Source organism: Puma concolor, chromosome A2 (assembly GCF_028749965.1).
Source record: "Puma concolor isolate L17-30 chromosome A2, mPumCon1.1.hap2, whole genome shotgun sequence".
Taxonomy (NCBI): Eukaryota; Metazoa; Chordata; class Mammalia; order Carnivora; family Felidae; genus Puma; species Puma concolor.
In genome coordinates, this window is record NC_141668.1 from 95,869,523 (window position 1) to 95,893,091 (window position 23,569).

Below are 23,569 nucleotides of genomic sequence, written 5' to 3' on the forward strand. Positions count from 1 at the left end.
ATATTACATATCTTGATATGAAATATAAAGAATGGAAATAGAGACTCCTTTGCCATAGGCAGTTGAGGCAGGAAACTCCAAACTCATATGCAGAGCCTAAATGATGAGGCTTCTCTGGCAGATATATGAGAGGTTCAGTAACGGGTTTACAATTGCTATGGATTTTGAGCACGTTGTCTAATTAATTTCTTTCTGTCTCAAAACCCAACTACACAATGAATGATACACGGAGCATTTCTCTAATGCTGATTACCCCAGGAAATCTCTGTTTAAGACTTCATTTGTAAAGTAGGGCTTTCCAAGCACTTTCAACACTCTGAACTTCATTTTTTTTTTTTTTATTTTTTTTTAAATTTTTTTTTTCAACGTTTATTTATTTTTGGGACAGAGAGAGACAGAGCATGAACAGGGGAGGGGCAGAGAGAGAGGGAGACCCAGAATCGGAAACAGGCTCCAGGCTCTGAGCCATCAGCCCAGAGCCTGACGCGGGGCTCGAACTCACGGACCGGGAGATCATGACCTGGCTGAAGTCGGACGCTTAACCGACTGCGCCACCCAGGCACCCCTCTGAACTTCATTTTAATATTCATAATGAGGTAATAGAAATCCTCACTTTCAGATCTTGTAACTGACATCAAATAGATCCTAAAACTACAACCCATCTTGGCCATCTACTGTCAGAGGGACCACATTCAGTCTTGGTTGTAAGACTGTGGCACTTGGTGTGACCAATCCAATGGGTGGCATGGCCAGGATGATAACCCAAATAGTCTGACTCAATGGGCCATACACATGCTACACAGTACAGCTGCCTTAAAAAATAAGATGTTTACACATAAATTTTATCCAGTGAAATTTGAACGACAATATATATCATATCACCTAAATAGTCTTCAAATAACTTTTAAAAAGCCTGGACCCATGCCCCACAATTGAAGCACAGGCTTTTCCCTAAGCTAGACATTATGCATATTTTGAAATTTATATCCAAGCATGAACTACCCATTTTAAATTACTTTTGTCTGAGATGAAACTTCACCAAATCTGCAGATAGGATAATTTGGAAAGACCCAACCCCGTTCAGATGTAGTTGTTATGCAGGTTAAATTACAGGAGAATAAAAGGGTGTTTTAATCAGAGGCTGTCAACTTAAATATAAAAACACATATTGAGCACCATGTATATACGAAGCACAGCAATAGAAATCAAGAAAGCAAAAGTAAGCAAGATGTGCTCCCTGCACTGAGGGAGGTCATGAACTGGTAACAAAGAAATGCAGGTACAATAAAGATAAATGAAAGCTACGATCGACGCGTGAATAGGGACTATGGCAATATAATAGAGAGTTAACTAAGTTTTAGAGGTTGAGACAGAACAGAAGGACTTGCTAGAGTTAATAATCCTTGAATTGAGTTTGATGGTTAATCAACAAATCCCTCCAAGAGATTAAGGCCATTGTATGAACCAAGTCAAACTGGATTTGAACCTATGGTCAAAACCTTGGTCAATGAACCCTCCCACATCACGGTCAAAGATTGTCACCATAGTGCGGGCAACTTGCCATTGTTCTAGATAAAACAGAACCAAAAATCACCCAAAAATCTTCCCCACTCCAGGCAAAAGAATACAGAGTGAATGCCTTAGCAATGATCACAGGATCTTCGTGTGCAAAGAACACCACATCTGAGCTCAGAACATCTGCACAGTATCTGTTCACGGGACCTATACAGCTTATCCTGTGTTAAACCTTGCTTGTTCTCCACAGTCACCAGATGTAAATACAGTCTATAAGCAGGGCTTTTGGAAAGTCTAACAGAGTCAAACAAATGACTTGACAAATGTCCCAAATTGGCTCAAGATTTACACAATATTGTTTAAAAATAGGTAGATTTCGGTCTTTTTATTCTTTGCTGAGTTTGGTTTTGTTTTGTTTTACAGTACACATGTTTTGAAGCCCTGGCCTGCAAATTTGATTTTTAGACAGCAAAGTACTATGGGCTAATCCCATAAAAAACAAACTATAAAGGGAACATAAAGACGTATGGTGATGGCTTGTAGGCACCCCTGATTCCCATGATCACAATTCACACCATTTTCCACAATGAAGTCACCATATTGCATATTAAACTGTTCCCCCACATTACCTTGCACATTCTCAAATGGTTTATTTCTCAGAAATATTTGGTAAATATGCCCATTATCCGCTGTGAGAATAACATTAAGAACCAGATGGATGTTTACATAAGACAGTTAATTCATACTTGGCAGCTTCTTTAAAGTTGCATATCTTGTATATAAAAATCCCACAAGCAGAGGTTGTGAAAGCATGATGCTGATGGACGGTGGCTGCTCAACCCAGTCAGCAGCCCCTTACGCTGATGTTCACATTAACTGGTGGAGGGAGCTAAAGTTGAAAAGCAAAACAAAACATCTCTGCTGGTCCATCCTTAGCACTCAGTTCAGTATGGACCCAGTGACCCTACAACCAGGGTCTGCAGAACAGATCTGTTTTCACCCAATTTGCATTTAGTTCCCATAAAGATCTTGTGCTCTTCAGCCCTTGCATCCCAGATTCGATTTGGGAAACATCATCATTATACTTAGGAATCACTGCCAATTTTCAATGCCAGTTTATTCTCAATCTCTAGGCCAGTTAATCTCTATAGAGGTTGATCTTCTGGCTCCTCCATAGCAAAGGGTGAGACTCAGGATGGACCCTGGCAATTACTACTGTTGCTTTCTGACCCTGTACTTAATATATTGGGTTGACTTAACCTGAGCAAACTTCTTTTTAATTTTTTTTTTTTTTTACATTTATTTATTTTTGAGAGACAGAGAGAGCACAAGTGGGGAGGGGCAGAGAGAGAAGGAGACAGAATCCAAAGCAGGCTCCAGGCTCTGGGCTGTCGGCACAGAGCCCGACGTGGGGCTCAAACTCACGGACCGCGAGATCATGACGTGAGCCGAAGTCGGACGCTTATCCTACTGAGCCATCCAGGCGCCCCAAACCTGAGCCAACTTCTATGAAAGGTTCCTCTTCCTCCTCAGTGCAGAGAAGGCCCAGACTGAGTTGCTCCGGTGCTGAATCCACCTGGGAGGGATCTGAGAGATCCCTCAGAGGGGTGGCCATCAAGGTGGCCTCAGATTCATCCTTGAAATTAACCCAACCTCTCAGGGCCAGGAGACTGGACGAGGGAAAGCCAGACCTATCCCAAGATGGAATGTCAGCCTCTGAGCCAGGCTGACAGCTGAAGTGACATTCCAGGGAAGCTTCCATTTACCACATTCCTCTTGTTTTCCCTTCTCAAATAGAAAAGTATATACCCCTTAAGGAAGGTGAACTGTTCCAACAGTGGACCAGGGGGTGGGAATCCTCAAGAGTTTAAGATAGAAACTTTAGGATCCAAAAAAAAAAATCATTTTTTTTATTAATTCAAGATACCTTACAGACACCATCTAATGAATTCTCCCAAAGTGTGAAAACAAGTCCCACATTTTTGTCCCAGGGTGGCCTCTCCTTTGGATGGGGAGACCTTCATAGACTTGACCCATGGAAAAAAACTGTAATAATTTATTTTACCATCTGATTTTATGGGTAAGAACAGTAATATGGAGAAAACCAGGTAGCCCATCTCCAGCAATTAACAAAGTACACAAACAAGGAGATAACTGATTTCCTCTCCCTGGGCTTTATCCAACAGACCATCATGCAGTTTCAATTTCACCATTCCTAGCTCATCAGCCCTAGAAGTAGAACCAGAAAAAGACTAGAGTGGAAATGTGTGTGACAGAAGGAAGGAGCTCAGCCTCCTGGTGTGATGAGAGCGTGTTTGGAGCCCCATGGAAGACACTGGGCTCGGCGGGGCAGGTGCTCACATCTCTGAGCTTTACAGCGAAGGTTTTGAGAAGCGGCACAACGTCGCTTGGGGCCCGAGAGCAAGAGTTCACAGCTTTCTGTTCAACTCCGGTCATTGTCAGTAATCTGGCACACACATAGATTTAGTTGCTGGTCTCAAGGAACCAGTAAAGAGACATAAGCATGAAAGGCAGCAGGGGAAGGGAAGAAATAAGATAGAATGCATTTACATAAAATTGCAACCCAAGTCACAAACCTGCCTGGCACCACCAAGCTAAATCTGGTGTTGGCCCGGGGCCAGGGGCTGAAGCTCCATACTCTTGCCGGTTAAAGGCCCGCCCCTCACGTGCTGCCTTACTCCATTGATTCCTGTTCATCTAAAGATGGAGCCAATATTGGGCAACAAATTTACTTCCCACAAGGACTAGTTAGCTTTGCTCAGAGGAAAACTCTTCTCCCTAACTCCAGACTACACTAACGGGGGGGGGGGGGGGGGTGTCAGGGAGTGCGAGGATGGGGCACCTACCCAGGGGCCCCCCCTCACAGGGCCTTTGTGGCTGGTCACTCTTACACAGGTGGGACGGTAGTGGCATCTGGTGAATAATGATGGTAAAGGGGTCAAGAGAAGATAGCTGTGTGCAGAGGGCGAGATGCCCAGATGCGGGCAGGCCAGAAACAGAGAGAAGGCCCCTGTCTGTGGGCTCCGTGGATCCCCTGCATCAGAATCACCTGTGGTACTTGTTCAAAATGCATGTCCTGGGCCCCATCAGGTGACCCCTAGTCACCTTTTAAGAAAAGCACCATCCCAAAGGTCACATTGTTACAAGGAAAGTTTCCAGCTTCCTATTTTCCACCCTCGGTTTTGAACCTTCACTTCCCACCCTATTTAAATATAAAAATGAATATTTATTTTTGAGAAGGGGGGGGCTGCAAGTGGGGGAGGGGCAGACGGAGACTGGGACAGAGGATCCAAAATGGGCTCTGCACTCACAGCAGAGAGCTCCATGCGGGGCTAGAACTCACAAACCAGGAGATTGTGACCTGAGCCGAAATTAAAGTCGGTCACTTAACCAACTGAGCCACCCAGGCACCTCCCCCCCGCTCCAGCATTTGTGCTTTTCTGTCCTAGTTGCCCTCCTTCCTCCGTGGACCGTTAATATCACAGATATACTGCACATCTGTTCTGTTTATGTACCACGGCCCTTGGGGTGGCCACAACTATTGTCCAATCTAAGACTCTTCCACCTTCCCCCCCACCCCACCACCACCCCAGAACCAATTTCCACCCCACTGGGAATGCACACTCTAAACGCAGCAGAGTCACAAAACCGGCTGAGCCAGGCAGCAGGTCTAAGGAGGGCTGCAAATGAGGAGGAGGGGCTCTCAGGGCAGCCAGAACCAGTTCTAGCTGACTGTTCCCAAGTTAAGTGCAAACGGAGGCTGGAGCAGCCAAACTTCTATTCAAATGAACATAAACCATAGAGGTGTTTTTTTTTTCTTTAGCAATCTCCCAATGTTTAAATGTTGGCAATTCCAAAAAACCGTAAGCTCTAGGAAAGCTGAGTTTGATGTGCAAGCTGCTCATTTGCAACTTCTGCTCTAGGAATGTTTAAATGAAGAAATGAGAGAAGAGGCTCCAGGCTGCTGGGTGTGTGGACTTGGCTTCCCAGAGTCCTTAGCAAACTCTCGGAGTCGCTCCAGGCTGCGGTGCTGATGGGACTTAAGATCCAGAGGGCAGCCTCTCACGAGGACAACCCAAACAAGCCTTTCTTTAACCAAGGAGAAAAAGCAAGATTTGTATAGTCACTGCCCAGGGACTGCCCCTGGGCCCTGCCCCTGCCCAGGGACATAGATCCTCAATGTCCTACACTGAAAATGTTCTTCGCTCCTAGCACGAGCTCCCCAGCCCATAAAGTCCAACGCTCTTGGCCTGCATTCTGTGCCCACCTCCCCAGAATATGGCCCCTTCATTCTCTGAAAGCTGCCCATTGGGCATGACCCAGATGAATCCTCCCTCCTACCACCTCTCCCTTCTCTGTAAATTCTGCGGCAGGGGTCACACCAATAGTTCTTGATTATACTCAGCCTGGTCTTTTTCTCCAATTGTTTCTCATTCATAATATTAAGTCCCAACCCCCTACAGACTATAAAGTCCTTAGAGACCGCAACTCCCCTCCTGTTTCTCTAGCTCCCTCTTAACACTCATTAGGACTCCCAGGAGTCACTTAAGAAATACTTAGAGACTGTCCATCGTGCTTGTACCTTGTACCACTTTTCAATCTTTCCTTGAACAAAATTATGATGAACAACACGTAAAAATTCTACAGGGGTTGTACAAATGTGAACATAAAGAAGGTACGGTGCATACCTATATTGCTGATTCTATAGACAGAGTCCATTTCCCCTGTAATGACCATCTGTACCCAAAGCTCCAAGCCCCCCCCCCCCCCCCCGCAGATATTAGCATGTTTATTTAAAAGTCTTTGAAAACTTGGCCCTTGAAATGCAAATGTTTATTTCTCTTCATGAGAACAGGAGTTTCTGTAGCCCTGAGCCCAGAAGACTAATCTAGTCCACCACAGTCCCTTGACAAGTGCTTGAATTTACTGAAATTGATGGATTATTGTGCAGAAAGAGGAAGAGAAAAACTTTTCACCTAAGTCCAAGGAATGAGGTGGAGAACAATAGAGTCAGCTGGCGGGGAGAGCGGCTTCGCTCCAGGCAGGATCGAACAGCACTTTGAAATCTTCCCCTATCCCCAACCCATGCTGTCTCCAGCCTGGCGTTTGCTTTCATTTATCATTTATCCGGGGATCAGTAGCGGGAAGGGGGGGTTCGTTCTCCAGCTGTTGTGTCGTTTCCCTTGATAAGTCCTAAATTGACCGCGTTCTCCGGCACCAAAGGAGCCTTCTTGCAGTAGGCATTTTTTATCATGTGCCCTTTTAGGGGACAAAGGCATCATGTCAGTAAACTGCTATCGGAGAACAAAAAAAAGATAATATTCGTCTCACAGCTTCATAAGCATGGTCTTCTGAGGGGCTAATGTGAACATAAGAAATTAGACAGCATTACCATCTGTTAGCCTGACAGCAGTGGTGATCCGGTGAAGGAAAAACACAAAATGCTATTTTTTCCAAGGGCAATTTTTAGCCCTAAAGAATCCAATTAAGACATTTCAAATTGAAGCCTTTCCATGTTTGTAGTTTCGCACAATATTTGAACATCTTTATGGGCAAAATGGAGTTGCATCCCATAGCTAGTGCCTTCCTGCCCTGACTGTTACTTGTGAACCCCAAGGGAGCATGCTCTTGTATTGTGAAAGCGGCGGTGTGAGCTTCCTGGGGCATTTTCCCGGGAAAGAAACATCCGAAGGATGATTTGTGGAGGTGTGATGGCTCGAAGATGGGGTCTTGGGTGCCTCACGTGGGACACACAGGGAACACTGGACAATGTTGGTTTCCCCACCACTCTGCTATCAAAGAGAGCCACTTTCTTAGAAGCCGTGATAAACAGATATTACTTGGATGTGTGTTGACGTATTGATCCTATTTTTAAAAACATCTCCACAGATCCTCAAACGGCAGCGGGTGAGGTGGATGGGGTTAATCTGGAGGAGATCCGAGAATTTGCCAAAGCTTTTAAAATCCGGCGCCTGTCCCTTGGCCTGACCCAGACTCAGGTGGGACAGGCTCTCAGTGCTACAGAGGGCCCCGCGTACAGCCAGTCGGCCATCTGCAGGTAACCCGTGCCCACATGCTGTCACCTCTCCTGGCCGGCCTGGGCCTCGTTTGTCCTCATGGCTCAGCTTTTCTTCTTCGGGTGGGCAGAGCTGGAGGGGTAGAGTATGGGGACTGAGTTTGGGGCGCTTACATGTTGGAATTGGTGACACTGATGGAAACGAAGGTGCTGAAGCAAATTTGGGGTCCTGGCTTGATAACTCCTGTCAACTCACAAAGAAGGCGGTCTCATTGGAAGTACCCCACCTCGGGCCAGGAGCTTCCTTCTGGATCTCCCCACCCTCCTGTGAGGCTGAGAGCCACGGTCTCCTGTCTGCAGACAGGCGTCCTGAGCGAATGTCATAAAGCTGCCGTTCCCACCATTTCTGCCCAGGGATGGCTCTCAGGATTCTTCCAAGAAAAAACACCTTAAAAAGAAAATTAACCGTCTCGTGACCGCCGAGGAATGCAGTAGCATTGCCTTCCCAGACACAACTCTAAAAGCACATTTTTCAAAGAAGACGCTGCTTTACGCGGCGCAGGCAGGGGTAGTGAGAATCTGGCCTCACCTGTCCCCACCCCTCCAAAATAAATACATACATAAATGACAAGCATCCAGCCTTGGTTGTGTTCAAGTTGATCTGGGTCAAGCCGCCAGAAGCAGACCCCGTGCATGCATGTGTGTGTCGCGCTAATCCCATGTTTATGCATGAGGTAACAAAGGCACTTCTGTAAGAGCTTTTTCCTCTTGGGCAATGCCTTATGAGTCCTCCTCCATCAGGAAAAGCCAAGAAACCAACTCTAAACTCATTTAAGTGGATTTTGTTCTTGGTGATCCATGAAATGCTGTCTTTTTATCTGCTCTTTATACTTTTAATGTATTCCCCAAAGGACGGAAGTGTACTTTTCCTGCAGTTTAAGACTAAGGTTATAAATAACATCAGTATGGGGTAGTAGCTTGCAGCTCACATTTTGCTCAATGATTTTCCATAAAACCCATTGATTGTTGTTAAATACAAAAAGCGCCATAGGATCCTCTCACTTCCATGGTCTCCCCTACTGTTTTTTCTTATAAGATACCTCCCTGTAGAAAATAACCTTTATTCAGTCTATACAAGGATACTACTACTGCTGGGAAATTTGTTTCAAGGCTTGTATATGTTATTCCAAACAACATGTACAGAAACATCAACACTAACAAGCGGCATCAATGATATGAATACTGTGGCTCCCTGTCGGGAAACATTAATTTTGTTTCATCTTGACGGCCCCGCGATAAAGGCAGCTACAGGTTTTTAAGTTGTTGCCAATTTGTTATTTTTGCTAACGTCCTCTTTGGCTTATTTTTAGTCCTAAAACGTGATTTCCTTTTATTGGTTTAAGTGCCATCTAATGTTTTCCACCAGAGCACATAGTGTGCCTAGGGCACTCCAATCAAATATGTTGATTTCTAAAGTCTTCCCCAGGGGAAGCCAAGAAAGCCATGGCTGATGAAAAAGAGAGAGACCCCTGGAATTCACTGGATAACAGAATATGTCAGATGCCTTGACTTTACAGCCTTTCTCTAGCTCCTAGTGTTTTGGTGAGCCAGTTCTAGGAGCTAACTACCAAGAGAAAAAAAATGAAAGTTTTGAAAGAGACCATGATCTGACATTGGAACAATTCAGGTTCATTTTAAGGGGTGGGAAGGAATCTGCATTCGAGCCTGCTCACCCAGGTGTCACTTACGAGCTACAGTGACTCCCAGGCATGGCTTTGATGAGCCCCTCCTGGTCAGAGACACAGAGGAGGAAACACCACCAACACACTGGGCACCCCAGGTGTGTCCCTGCATCCCGAATGCAAGCTTTATCCCTAGAGCCTGTTGTCACGCCATCAAGAGTTTAAACTCTGGGGCTTTCATGGTGAATGATGGTAAAATGTGGTATGTGGCAAATTACCACGGCAGTTGGAGCTCTGGGGGAGCGTACCTCAGGGGCCAAGCTCATTAAATGATATTAGATGATTAGTTCCTTTTACATTAAAAGCAAAACGTACCTCTTCCCCCTTTGATCAGTAGTGGAAGTTGGTTGGTGTTTTTTTGTTTTGTTTTGTTTTGTTTTTTAAATAAATAAATAACTCCTCGAACCATACATGGAAGGTCATGCTATGGAAATCCAATTAAACCTTGACACTGTTTGCCTGCTATCACAATATCTAAAATTCACTGTCAAAGATAAGATTATGGCCCATAAAAGAAGACTATCCTTTTGTTTTCTTCTGCAAGCGTCCTTATAGAACATACTCTGACTGGCCAACGCAGGTTCATTTTAGCTCTATGAGAACAGACTATTGTAATAAGATGGGCTCTGCAGTCAGACGGTTGTCTTTCAACACACTGACCACTTAAAAAGAGTGTAGCCAGAGAGGATCCAAGAGAGGATCTGTGTATCCCGAGTTGTCATGCTGGAGGGCTGTGAATTTGGATGTAGAACAAACAAGCAAATAAAAGCAAGTGGTCCTTTGGTATATTTCATGGAGAGTGAGTCTGATTTGCCACCATGATGACCTCTTAAAACACTCTATATAATTTCATCCAAGATGCTTCTCATTTTTTAAAAATCAGCGTAGCAGAGGAGTGCTGATGGCAGTTGATACATAGAAGAGCTCATTTACAGAAAATGGTATCACTCAAGTACAGTGTGCAGATATCCCACATTAAACACAGCTTGATACCCTGGTGCAAAAGTACACCATTACACTGGACAGTGTTCAAAAGGCACGACGTGGCCTTAGCACATCCAGGGAGGGGGGTGTTCGTGGCAATTACAAGGTGTCCGTCTGTTTGAGTCCAACAGTAAAGTAGCCACGGGCTGTGTTTCACCTGAAAGGGGCACATGTTGTTAACTTACATATGGTGCAAATTGTTGGTTACCTGAGACAGAGAAGGGGCGAGGGGAAGGGAGAGACAGAGAGAGAGAGAGAGAGAGAGAGAGATTAAAATAAGACATACGCAGAGATGAAAAGAAAGCCGTAAAAGAAACGCGTTCCAGTTGCCATCAACCAACTATGGTAAGGAACAGCTATAACATTTGCCTAACCGAGTCGGTGGGGGGAGTTTAAGGAAAATGAACCGTGAAACCTAAAAAGAATCATTTCAAATGGAAGGCCACGGCAGCTGTCGGCTCGGATGCCGCTGCCTGGTGTTCATCTTTGCCTTGAGGATTCTGAGGAGGGGGAAATGTGGCCGGCACGATCAGCGTGAAAGCTCAGCTGTCCAGGGTGCACGGGGGGAAAAAGATCTGCGAGTTGTGTCTGTTCCCATCATGATGGCTCGTGTGTCCTGTGGTCTGCACCCTTCCTCACCTCCATCCGCGTGGCTGTGCGGGCTGCATGGGGGCATGAAGCATGCGGGGAGGGGGGCGCGCTGGCTTGAGCGGGGTCGGCTACTTGAGCTGGCTGCTAATCTGGAGTGAATTCGCTCTGCCAGGCAGTCAGGCAGGCAGGCAGGCAGGAGGCCCACCCTGGCAGAGGACTCAGTGTAAGACTGTTCTTTCTCAATTCTCCCCCCAGACACACCATCCTGAGAAGCCACTTTTTCCTACCACAGGAAGCCCAAGAGAACACTATAGCTAGCAGTCTGACAGCCAAACTGAACCCTGGCCTTTTGTATCCTGCCAGGTTTGAAAAGCTGGACATCACCCCTAAAAGTGCCCAGAAGATCAAGCCGGTGCTTGAGCGGTGGATGGCTGAGGCTGAGGCCCGCCATCGAGCAGGTATGCAGAACCTGACCGAGTTTATCGGGAGCGAACCGTCCAAAAAGCGCAAGCGGCGCACCTCCTTCACACCCCAGGCCCTTGAGATCCTCAATGCCCACTTTGAGAAGAACACACACCCCTCTGGGCAGGAAATGACCGAAATTGCCGAGAAGCTGAACTATGACCGGGAGGTAGTTAGAGTTTGGTTCTGCAATAAGAGGCAAGCCCTGAAGAACACAATTAAACGCTTAAAACAGCACGAGCCGGCCACGGCCGTCCCTCTGGAGCCCTTAACAGACTCTCTGGAAGAAAACTCCTAAAGAGACGCCCGCCCAGAATCAGAAGCAAAACCCACAGAAACGAAACTCCACCCTTTGGACTCCGCAGACCATAATTGAGAATAATAATTAATAATAATAACAATAAATTGAAAATAAAATTGAAAACTAGCTCCAGTCATCACCCTTGTAAGTAAAGGACTAAGGACACTACCAAGTGGACGGAATGGTTTATACGTGTCCATTGGTTTTCCAAAAAGAAAAAAAAAACAATTTTTGAAAATTTTTAAACAAGGCACACACCCCGCCGCAGGTGTGTGCGGTAGGATAGTCCCCTCCCCCACCCCTCTCCCCCCAAAGCCAATTTTTTAACGGACTTAAAGCAAACCAAATAACCACATACCTTTTTCTGTACATTATGAAAATGTGAACACATTTTAAGGAAAAAGAAAAACAACTAAACCAAAAAAAAAACAAAAAAACAAAAACAGAAACAGAAACAAAAAACAAAAAAACAAAAAAAAAAACCAACAAAAACTTTTATCTGTTCAAAGCGAATACAAGCCTGCCACCTGGAGGAGGGACTAGGGACTGCATTCTTTCAGGTTCTAAGTGCTGATTTCACTATGAAACCTATTAACCAAAGTCAGAAACACGGCATTGCAAACGCGATCGTTGGTCTACTCTTCTCTGCGTGTAAAGTTGAGTTAGGAATTTTTACATTTGTACTTAAAGGAAAAATAAGAAGCCTGATTTCTCCCATCTTACCCATCTCTGTCCCCACCTGTGGTGTGGGTGCCATCGTTGAAGCCATTATGTGAGGCTCACTGTTGGTTTTCATTGAGGGTGGGGCGTTCTTTTCTCTTTTTGTTTGTGGGGTTTTTTTTGGGGGGGGGGGAGGGGGCGACATCCTGGATCGTGTGCCAAAGCATTCATTGCTTTCTTCTCACTATGACTTGTGGGTTTGAGAAAAGAAAATGGAGCCCGCATTTCTCATTTTTCCTCCATTTCTCCATCTCCCTCACATGTGGCCTCCAGGGTCTGCTGGAGGGCCACAGAGTGGGAACCGTGTCCTTTCCACTCAGATCCCGGTGAAATGCAGGAGAGACTCCAAAATAACGAGGGCTTTGCTCGATGAACTGTCAACACTGGCATAAGCTATAATTGTACTCACTGTCCACACCAGAGCTTGGGATTTTTCTCAGTCTGTTGGCCACGTACATGGAGACCTGACCAAAACCAATTTTGTAATATAAACATAAACATGCATAAATGTGCATAAATATAAACATGCACATTTGGTTCAATACTTACATCTATGTTATGCTTCTGTGCAAAGCAATTTCTCTCAGAGGTCTGATAGCCAAAGAAATGTCTCAAGATTTCAGTCAAAACACACATATAGCATGCACACACCCATATGCACACACACAAAGAAAACAGGCCAAAAAGAAAGGGATTGTGACTGGATCATTAAAGGCCATCATGTATCCTGTAAATCCCATCTTTTCTGCTACTATTTTCATTCCAGTAGGGATGGCAGACTCTTTTCAGGGGGGGAGCAGTTGTTCCTGGGATATACAAATAGAGCAGAAAGAAGACAAATTTAAACAATTGGAATTGGGGGCTGGGTTCTTGAGGGGAAAAGAAGTTGTAGCAATCAAGTGCCTCCACTAGAAGGAAAAAAATCTAGAAGCGGCTTGTCTAACACAGCAGAATAGCCTTCACCATTAGAACTAGGGGATTAATTCATTTTTCAAAATGAATTACTTACTCAAAAGATCGGTGGGCCAAAATAACCTAGTAAGCCAGAAGGAAAGGGTGAGAGGCGAGGATGGCTGGGCAGGTGGACACCCGGATCCCGCAGGTATAGGCAAAATGTGTTCAGTCAAAGGAGCTGGCAAAGAGAACCACCGATGTGCACACCGTCTAGATGCAAATGTTCCTGAATAGTTAATTACTAATCACACTCATGTGCTCTGTAGAAGTAAATTATGAAAGAAAAAACAAAACCCTCAAGTTGCCCGACTGAAGAGAAATGTTATCTTCTTTCCCTAACACACTCCCTCCCCCGTGGGAGTTTGAGTTTCTTCTGTCGGCCCCTAGGCTGGTGATGTCAGTGCAATGGTATGAGCGTCTCCACCCCACCCCCCTCCCAGACGGCTCATGATTCACTCAGTAGTCAGGAGGCCACCAGCAAGGAAACTCAGAAAGAAATCCTGCAAGTGGCATCATTCGCCTGTGAAGGTGTTTCCACTGGACCAGTCTGATGCTAACTGGACCACGGCTAATGGACCACGGCTAACTTGATCTTCAATGCCAACGACATCACGGCACCCATTTCGCCACCACCAAATCCACCGCACAAACACCAACAACCCAGAAATCCAAAACGTATCAATTAAACAGATTTTGTATTCTCCTAGGACCTGCTCCAAATTCCGTCAAGAAAAGCTCCCCAGGAAGAGAAGTTAACAAGCGGACATATAACGGATGCTAAATGTGTAAACATATGCCAGCAGCTGCTGCATAAGGCCTGCTCCGTTCGGAGATCTATAATTGGGAGGGGATAACTAGGACAGTGAAAATAAAAAATAAAAGTGATCTTCCAGAGTGGAATAAAAAAGAAATATATTCATCCCACAGTCGTAAAACCATTCATGTGCAGTGATTTTTTTTATAGTTTTATAATTTTGTATTGTTTTATAAATTATTTATAAGGTGTTGTAATGCTTCTTATATTAATTTTTTACAGATGAATTTTTTGCTACAAGGCATAAAAAGGTGCCTGAACAAATTCTTAGGAATATAAATTATATTGTGTGACTTGTAAGTCTTCGGGACCTCACCTACTGCTTAATTTTTATTATGACATTTCTTATTTCCACTTGTAACAACTTCATATGCCAACAGCACTTAAGCGTCTTTTATGTTCCCATGAACTGAAGGTTAAGGTTGCCACTAACAAAAAATAAAAGCCACTTCGGGCACACGTGATTGTATTCCAAGCTTCAATATTTTTCTTACATATTCTTAAATCACGGTCAGCTTCATTTCCTTCATGGTTTGATGAGAACGAAAAATGACCAATGTTATATTTCACACTTGTTTGTGGGCTTTTTTCTTCTTTTTCAACCAAAAAAACCATTTTGAACCGCTGAGAGTTTTAATTGCATTTGCAAGGTTTTGGTTTCTATATGTTGTAATCACACCATACACACGCACATGCGCGCGCACACACACACACACACACACCCCACAAAAGAGAGAACAAAACAGCAAAAGGAGCTAGGAAAAAAGAAAACCAAGTAGAGGCGTATCAAAGAACTCAAGCTATAACCAAAAAGAAATTGTAAAATGCCTTTGCTCATCTTCTCTACGCTGGACCAAAGCTCAGTATTTGTAGGTATATGCACATTGTATAGATATGGCTTAAATGTTGCTGACAATCTTGCAATACTAAACTGTTCCTATTTTAAGAAAAAAAAAAGAAATACAAACTGTTCATCAATGTTTTACCTCAGCACTCTACTTGTACCCAGTTAATGACCAAGCTTAAAAAAATGGAGAAAAAGGAAATTGATTTTCATTTCAATGTTTGACTGTAAAATCTGTTTGGATAACATTTTGTAATGAGCTTTTCGTCACGTGGTTTGCTTGTCTTCAACTTGAAATTATGTGAGGCACATTTGTTTATTTGTTATTAAGAAAGTGATTTTTTTTTGTTTTTGTCCTACGTGCTGTGATCTAGACTGGTCACCAGGGTCACTGATGAGGCACCACAGAGAGCTGCCTCTCCATGCGTGGGGCAGGCAGCAGGAAGGAGGGCAGGAAAACCAACTGGGTTGTTTTGAAAAAATCATCATGATGAGAAGTTGACATGATGGACTTGTGACCAAGAAGCCAAACTGGATATTTAAAAGCTCCTTACTTGCTCTGACATTGAAACCAAAGCTGATTTATCTGCACAGGTTGCTTGATGTTTAAAAAAAAAAAAAAAAAAAAAAAAAAAAAACCTGACGAAACTGTACTTAATCTAGAGCAATATCTGTATGGTCAGTAAAGCTGCACTTTGTGTATTTCTTAACAGCTTCAGATCTGTCACTTTTAATTTGTACCATAAAAAATAAAGAATTGTTTGACATGAGCTTCTAGGCTAAATGTGTCTTCAACTCAGATATGTCATTTAAATTGCAAGCATGTAAATGAGCGTGTGTTGTAATGGTAGCTGTTAAGAAGAGGAAGGGAATCCAGGCAGACCGGTTAATGTCATGATTGTTTCAACTTTTCCAATAAAATACTAGATAAATTAGGACTCCGTTGGTTGCAGGTTACAGAAATCCAACTTAAACTTGGAGAAACAAAAAGAGACCATGCTGTTTTGACCCGACCAAGAGCACAGCTGGATACAGTGGTTCCAAGCAGCTCATCGGCTTGCCCTGCTCGGCTTCCTTCTCCGACGGAGACCCCAGATGTTGAGTCTTGTGCGCCTGTCTCTAAATGAGGAGTTGTGTTGGGGAATGAGGTACTTGAATCGGCCACTCAGGGTCACAGACCCTTCCTGTCTATTGGCGGGGGGGGGGGGGGGAGGGGGAAGTCCATGTGATAACAAACTTGTGGGACCCCAAGGATGAAGGAGGAAGTCTCCACAAGACCCTGAAGACGGAAAACGAAACTATATAGTAGGCGGACAAAACCCGCAGCCACCCCAGTCTCCTACTAACACCCAGCTGTGTGTCACGTATATAGAGGATTCTGCTGGGAAAAGAGCTTTTCCTGCTCTTAAGCAATGTCTGTCAGTGCATGTTCTAGAAAATTTTGGCATTTAGAATATGCTCCTGATTCAGTTTAACGTGAGTTAATGTTGTTTTGTAATTTACTAAATCAAAAGGAAGGTGGGTATATCCTGTCAAAATACCAGTTAAAAAAAATATTTTTAATTAGAATCACAATCTGCATATCTTTAATGACCTTCAGCAAACATTTCTTATGCTACATGGAGGTCCATATATCAACTTCATCCTGTGAGTGATAGAAGTGCTTCAGGGCAAGCAAAAGAACCAAAAATCGGAGTGTCCATACATTATAAATAGGCAAGGAAAGTGGCCAGGAAGCTCCGAGATGGATTTTTAAGAGGAGCAAAAAAAATGCTGATACTTCTGCCTTCGTGGGCAGTGAAAGACAAAATATAGTCGTTGTCAAGCTTTCTTTCCATTTAAAATACTCTAAAAATACTCTGGGCAAAGGTCATGCTTATAATTAAGCCTATTATTATAAAATATGTTTGCTAATATATCTTTAAAAAGATAGCCATCTCAACTATACTCAAATTAAAAATAAAATAAGTATGTCAAAGAGATACCTGGACTTCCATCTTCATTACAGCATTATTCACAGTAGCCAAGATATAAAAATAAATGGGGTTGTCTTTTGTTAATTATAGAAATGCTTAATATACTGAAGGGACACAATTATTTCAACTGTCACAATAAAAATCTACTAGTTTCCACCTACCAACATTGGCACGTTCAGCAAAGTTGGGTTCTACCGTCATGCTGGGCCGAAGAGAAAGACCAGGAAAATATCAACTTAAAAAGTCATAATTGTCTCCATGCTTAACAAGGACATTCCAGCACCAATAATACAATATTTGGGCAACAACCACTGATATAAATATAATTTCTTTGTAACTATATCTCTGAATCACTTTATTAATATACTTTACCTATTATAAGTCTTGTAATAAAATCTAATAAAATAGAAAACAAAAAGATGAACATAAAATGAGATCCCCACCACTTACATTCAGTCATTCCATACTCCACAAATACCTGCTAAACACTTCCTATGTGCCAGAAACTTTTTGTTGTGGACACGCAGAAATAAACAAAATGAATCCTTGTCTTTAAGAAACTTAGAATCACTCCAGGTTTCTTGTGTTGTAATATTTCACAAATAAATTTCAGAATCTAAATGATGAAACAGTTCTGAAGCTGATTTGAAACCAGTAAATGAACGGGCAGAAATAGCCCGAGTTCCAAGACAATCACCAATACCTGTTTTAAAAGGCTCCAAAGGCTGTCCCAATACAATTTTCCACTAAGCCAACCATATACGTGTCATCTGTTCAGGGGCAAATGTAGCAGGACAATAGTTGATGAAGTTAATCAAAAATCCATAGTTGGAAAGAGTTCAGGAGCAAGCTGTCACAAAGCAGATGAAACCAGCTCCTCATAAACTCACACAGGTCTGGGTTCCTTCTCCATCATTCCTCCCTTTGAAAGGAGTCTAAGCAAACAGCCCTTGAGAACCTTTCTGCTTATCGGCACTACCAAGAGAAAGCCATGGTCAAGGGAAAAAGAAGAAGACACCTGTGGAGGTTTTCTATGTATTAGGTGAAAATCTATCTAGAACATATGAAACATCACTGTGTTTTCTTAAAGCGGATTGTGGACATAATTTACACTCTTCTTTATGGGCTTTCTCCATCTATCTCCACTTATCTTTGTTTTGTTTTGTTTTGTTTTTTTATTTTTATTTATTTTGAGAGAGAGAAAGAGCATGCGTGCTCACATGTGAGCCGGGGAGAGGCAGAGAGAGAAGGAGAGAGAGAATCCCAAGCAGATTCTTCACTGTTAGCACAGAGCCCCAAGTGGGGCTTCATTTCACAGTTTGGGAGATCATGATCTGAGCCCAAATCAAGAGCCAGACGCTCAACCAACTGAGCCACCCAAGCGCCCCTTTATCCTTGTTAATAGCTCCACCCATCAGCGATCCAAAGCAGAGGTCTAGAAGTCATCCTTGACCCCTGTACACACCCACATACACATCTCCAAATCACCACAAATCCTGGCAATTGTGCCTCATGAATTCCTTTTGACTCTGTTAACCTGAAAATGAAGAGCCACAGTAAGAGGCAAACGAGCACTTATTTGGCATCAAAGAATTACAATTCAGGGAGAAAAGATTCAGGTGGAAACCCAAATAGCGTCCTGCTTGTAGGATGGAAGGAAGCAAGGGGTTATCATAAGGAGAAGGAAGAGGGACAGTTACATGAGTTGAGGGGGAGAGAAAGCTTTTCTATAGGTGTTAACAGGCTAAGCTGCTCTGGGTTAAACACTCTGTCTTCAGAAAGTCCACAACCATCAGCCTTGTGGTCAGGAGGTCCATACTCGCACCGACTTCTCAAGCAATTGTTTAAATAATTGCCGTTTTCAATGAGAAAGAATGAAATATGGCCCTTTGTAGCAACATGGATGGAACTGGAGAGTGTTATGCTAAGTGAAATAAGCCATACAGAGAAAGACAGATACCATATGTGTTCACTCTTATGTGGATCCTGAGAAACTTAACAGAAACCCATGGGGGAGGGGAAGAAAAAAAAAAGAGGTTAGAGTGGGAGAGAGCCAAAGCATAAGAGACTCTTAAAAACTGAGAACAGGGGCGCCTGGGTGGCGCAGTCGGTTAAGCGTCCGACTTCAGCCAGGTCACGGTCTTGCCGTCCGCGAGTTCGAGGCCCGCGTCAGGCTCTGGGCTGATGGCTCAGAGCCTGGAGCCTGTTTCCGATTCTGTGTCTCCCTCTCCCTCTCTCTCTGCCCCTCCCCCGTTCATGCTCTGTCTCTCTCTGTCGCAAAAATAAATAAACGTTGAAAAAAAAAAAATTAAAAAAAAAAAAAACTGAGAACAAACTGAGGGTTGATGGGGGGATGGGAGGGAAGGGAGGGTGGGTGATGGGTATTGAGGAGGGCACCTTTTAGGATGAGCACTGGGTGTTGTATGGAAACCAATTTGACAATAAATTTCATATATTGGAAAAAATAAAAAATAAAAAAATAAACAATTGCCGTTTTGCCCAGTCCAAACAAAGACAGGTAAGACCATTTCTCTGCAGCGGCCACTCCTGCTCTGTTTTTAAATGGCTCCAGTCATGTCAGTTTTCCACACTCTGTCTCCTGGTCTCCATCCCCTACTGCCACTACTTAGTTCAAACCTGCCCACCTCTCGCCTGGACCACCGTGACATGCTCCTCCTGGTCTCTCTACCCATCCTATACGTGCCCCCCAAGATATCATTCTAAAAGGCCAACATGAACCTATTTCTCTCTTACTTAAAATCTTCCCTATGCTAACCATTGCCTTCTGAGTGAACACGAAACTCCAGCACAGCTGGCCCTTTCATGACCTGGCCCTTATTTACTTCTTTAGCCTCACCTCTCATCAATTCTCAAACCAAACTTCCTAAAATTTCTTCGCTACCCAAGGAACATTCTGTGCTTCTGCTTGGGACATCCATCCACTGCACTGTTAACCTATCCAACTTCTACCCATTCTTTAAGGCTCAATTCTGTTCAATTCCACAAAATTGCTACTGGATTTCCACCATGTGTCAGGCACGGGGCTGCCTTCAGCGTACGTGTACTGAGCTTGCATGTTTATCGGTCACCACTTACATGTTACAAAATCACTGCCAGAGACCTCTGAATGACCTACGGATTTGGCTTACCTGTGGACTTGGAGTTTGGCAATATATTCTTTTAGCCAGTTGTCATTTGTATGTGGCAGACGTTCCTGTAACGATAATTTTATATCTGTATAATTTTCAAAGTTCTTTCATGTACAGCAGTCCCCCCCTTATGCACAGGGGAGATGGTCCAAGACCCCCAGTGGATACCTGAAGCTGTGGACAGTACTGAACCCTATATATACTATGTCTTTTCCTATAACACACAGTGATGATAAAGTTTAATGTACAAACTAGGCACAGTAAGAGATTAGTAACGATAACTAATAATAAAGAGGAACAATTATAGCAATATGCTGTAATAAAAGTTATATGAATGTGGTCTCTCTCTCAAAATGTCTTACTGTACCGTACACATCCTTCTTCTTGTGATGAGGAGACCTGATCAAATGCATAGTGATGAGATGATGTGAGGTGAACGACGTAGGCATTGTGACATAGCATTGAGCTACTACTGATTTTCTGAAGATACATCAGAAGGAAGATCATCTGCTTCCAGGCTGGTTGACCACGGGTAACGGAAACCACGAAAAGCGACACCATGGATAAGAGGGGACTACTGTACTTTTTTTTTTATTTGCTCCTAACATAAGCCCTTGGACGTGTAGGAGTTTCTATTTTATTTTATTTTATTTTTTTAATTTTTTTTAACCTTTATTTATTTTTGAGAGACAGAGAGAGAGCATGAGCAGGGGAGGGGCAGAGAGAGAGGGAGACACAGAATCCGAAACAGGCTCCAGGCTCTGAGCTGGCAGCACAGAGCCCGACGCGGGGCTCGAACTCACGGACCGCGAGATCGTGACCTGGCTGAAGTCGGACGCTTCACCCACTGAGCCACCCAGGCGCCCCATGGAGTTTCTATTTTAGAGATGAGAACTAAGTATCATAAAATTAATGGGCTTGACCAAGAGCTCAGAGTTCATGAGTACGGCTGGCATTTAAATATATTAGGAATTAGAGTATTCACCGAGGTGGATACACATTGAACTTCTGTGAAATGGTGTCTGATGCCTGTGTAAAGTACAGTATTTGACATATGGTATAGTTCAGGAAAGGCTGCTGTTGAAGATAAATTCCAATTATCTAATTACCAAGTCCACCATGATTTAGGTGAATGTAGCCTGAATGATTCCTGCCTGGCAAAAATAGTAAAAGATACATAAATGGAAGTTAGAAATGACTGTATATGTCATACGATTCCAACATCACCAAGAGTCACGGGCTCCTCGTAAAAATACAGACTTCCAATTGTTCCAAAGGCAGATGGGTTGAAACCAACTGAAAAGCAAAAGAGAAAGTTTCTAAATCCTTCAGGTTGTTTGACTAATCTCATCAGCAAGTGAAGAACATGAAATAAGCCTAGAAACAGGAAGCTGGCCTGGACCGGCAAGTCCACTCCAGAATTTTTCTTTGATACTCCCATGTCACCCTTAAGAATTTTGGTTGTGCTCCCAACTGTCAAGTGCTTCTAGCTTCAGCAGACCTGATGGGTTGTCATTTAGGAACAAGGCCCACTCTCTTCATTGCTTTATTTATACTAGTACAGTCTGGCATCTGTGTGGCAGCCTTTGTATGTGTCAGTGGGCTTCATTATCAAGGTCATTAGGGCATTATCTCTGAATATGGTGATGTTTCTAGAATGTTTGACTATTTGCACACAGGCGATGGTAAGGAAGCCAGTATAATTACACAGATCCAGAACTGAAGTAGCTTCAAAACCTGAACTTCACTGAAAGAGTAAGAGACCCACATGCAATAACATTAGTAGTGAACCATATTACTGATGCCTCTTCCAGGCGCTCTTATTATGATGCTGGATAAAAGCAGAAAGGAGACAGGCATGTCTTAGATTCCTACTATATGTATGTATTACGTCCTCATTTCCAAATTGCGCCCTCTTATCTGAGATTTGCAGCCTTGCCTACACTTACTTATGCCACTAATAAATGTTCTCATAGAGGAAGATCCATCAAGACTTACATCCCAACTGACTAAACTCTCCAACTAATGCGTCATCGAAGTGGATCACTGGGCCTCAGATGAGTCTACTTTGGATCCTGTGGTTCTGGTCACTTAGACCACATCGTGACTACAGACGAAGGAAGAGAGATCAATTGGGAAACATTTTTGCTTGGTTTTGCTTTCAGTTTTTCTTGCTGACACCTTGTATTTTATAAGTAATCTGTGTTTGTGGAAGAAAAATCAGAAAATCCCAAGAAACAAAGAGTTTCCATTGTCAGCATATTATAGTTCAGCTGTTTATCTTTTTATTGGTCTATTTTAACATTTATGAGCTGCCTAATGTGATTATCTTGAACTACAGAGACAGAGGGCAAATCAGGAAATCAAAAATGGAACTCATGTATCTTGAAATCCCATCTCTATGAAGCACCACGGCTGCATGAGTCGCCCAAACTCAGGAATTATTCTCCCAAAATTTTCGTTAGACCCATCACACAGCTCACCTTAGAGGAAAACACAACAGCCCCCTGGTTGTCCAGGAGATGTGATGCCTGAGACTGTTTCCACGCAGGCTTTACTAACCAGGCAAGAGGTACTAGTGAAGAAAAGTAGGTTCTAGTCATGGAGACATGCATCCCCAGGTATTGGCAGGACTGTAGTGCCGAACATCATGAATTCCTTCTTAGGTTGAGACCTTCTGCCTTACATTAAAAAAAAAAAAATGGTTTCCTCTCCATATAAGTCCAAACCATATCAACACTTTGGGTGACCATATCACATTCACATCAAACATTATACACACGCGCCCAATGGAGAGCCAGTCTAGGCTATAACAGACAGAAAGATAACTTAAACCCGTCAAACCCATTCCCTGCCATCTAATTTGACAACACACACCCCAACACACACACATCAAATATAAAATACTACTAGTTTCTCCCTTTTGGAGAAAAGAAAACTAAAGCAGAGAGAGGCTGTCTCAAGCCCTAAGTCTCACGGCTAGTCACTGGAACAATGAAGATAAGAGACCAGGTCTGTCTAGGCTTCAAGGCCTACTTGTCAAGGCCATACTGAAATATCCTTCAAGCCCACCAACAAAATTCAGGTTCTCCCAAACCTAGATGCCCATGGAATGCGTGGGCATACCTTTTGTGACACTTCTGTTTCTTCCCAGCATGATTTTCCCTCCCAATGCCTGCCACCATGTCTTTTTTGCCCTTCCAGTTTCATGGTGAAAAAACACAGCAGGATCACCCACATTGCAAGAACAAACCCTGGGGCTGACAGTGCACTTCCTTCAGCCCCCGATGCTCACCACCAGTGTCTACCTCAGACCTATCAGAGAGAGGAGGCACATGGCCAGCTGAGAGATGATGAATGCCCTAAATACCAACAGATGTTGAACTTTTTCAGCCAAACTACGATAAATCATACCAAAATGGCCCAGCCTTCCTCTCCAGACCTGAGCAGAGAGACATGGGAAGGATGGTTTGGAGGCCT

The 23,569-nt window shown here is 43.5% G+C and overlaps 2 protein-coding genes across 12 annotated transcripts in view; one reads left to right on the forward strand and one right to left on the reverse strand.

Moving 5' to 3' along the window:
- POU6F2 (POU class 6 homeobox 2) overlaps positions 1 to 12,391 on the forward strand; it is a 494,159-nt gene extending 481,768 nt beyond the window's left edge. For all 3 annotated transcript variants that reach the window (XM_086697003.1, XM_086697004.1, XM_086697002.1), the window contains 2 exons: positions 7,426 to 7,594; positions 11,125 to 12,391. In XM_086697003.1, coding sequence (XP_086553129.1) covers positions 7,426 to 7,594; positions 11,125 to 11,629 — 674 coding nt within the window. In that variant the 3' untranslated portion in view covers positions 11,630 to 12,391. The remainder of the gene's footprint in view (positions 1 to 7,425; positions 7,595 to 11,124) is intronic.
- LOC147583347 (uncharacterized) overlaps positions 1 to 23,569 on the reverse strand; it is a 131,687-nt gene that overhangs the window by 19,089 nt on the left and 89,029 nt on the right. Inside the window, exon 7 of one of the 9 annotated variants that reach the window (XR_015248120.1) lies at positions 6,352 to 10,486. The exons of the other annotated variants lie outside the window; for them this stretch is intronic. The gene's annotated coding sequence lies outside the window, so the exon portion shown is untranslated. Of the gene's footprint in view, positions 1 to 6,351; positions 10,487 to 23,569 lie in introns of those variants that run through there. 9 annotated transcript variants of the gene reach the window in all.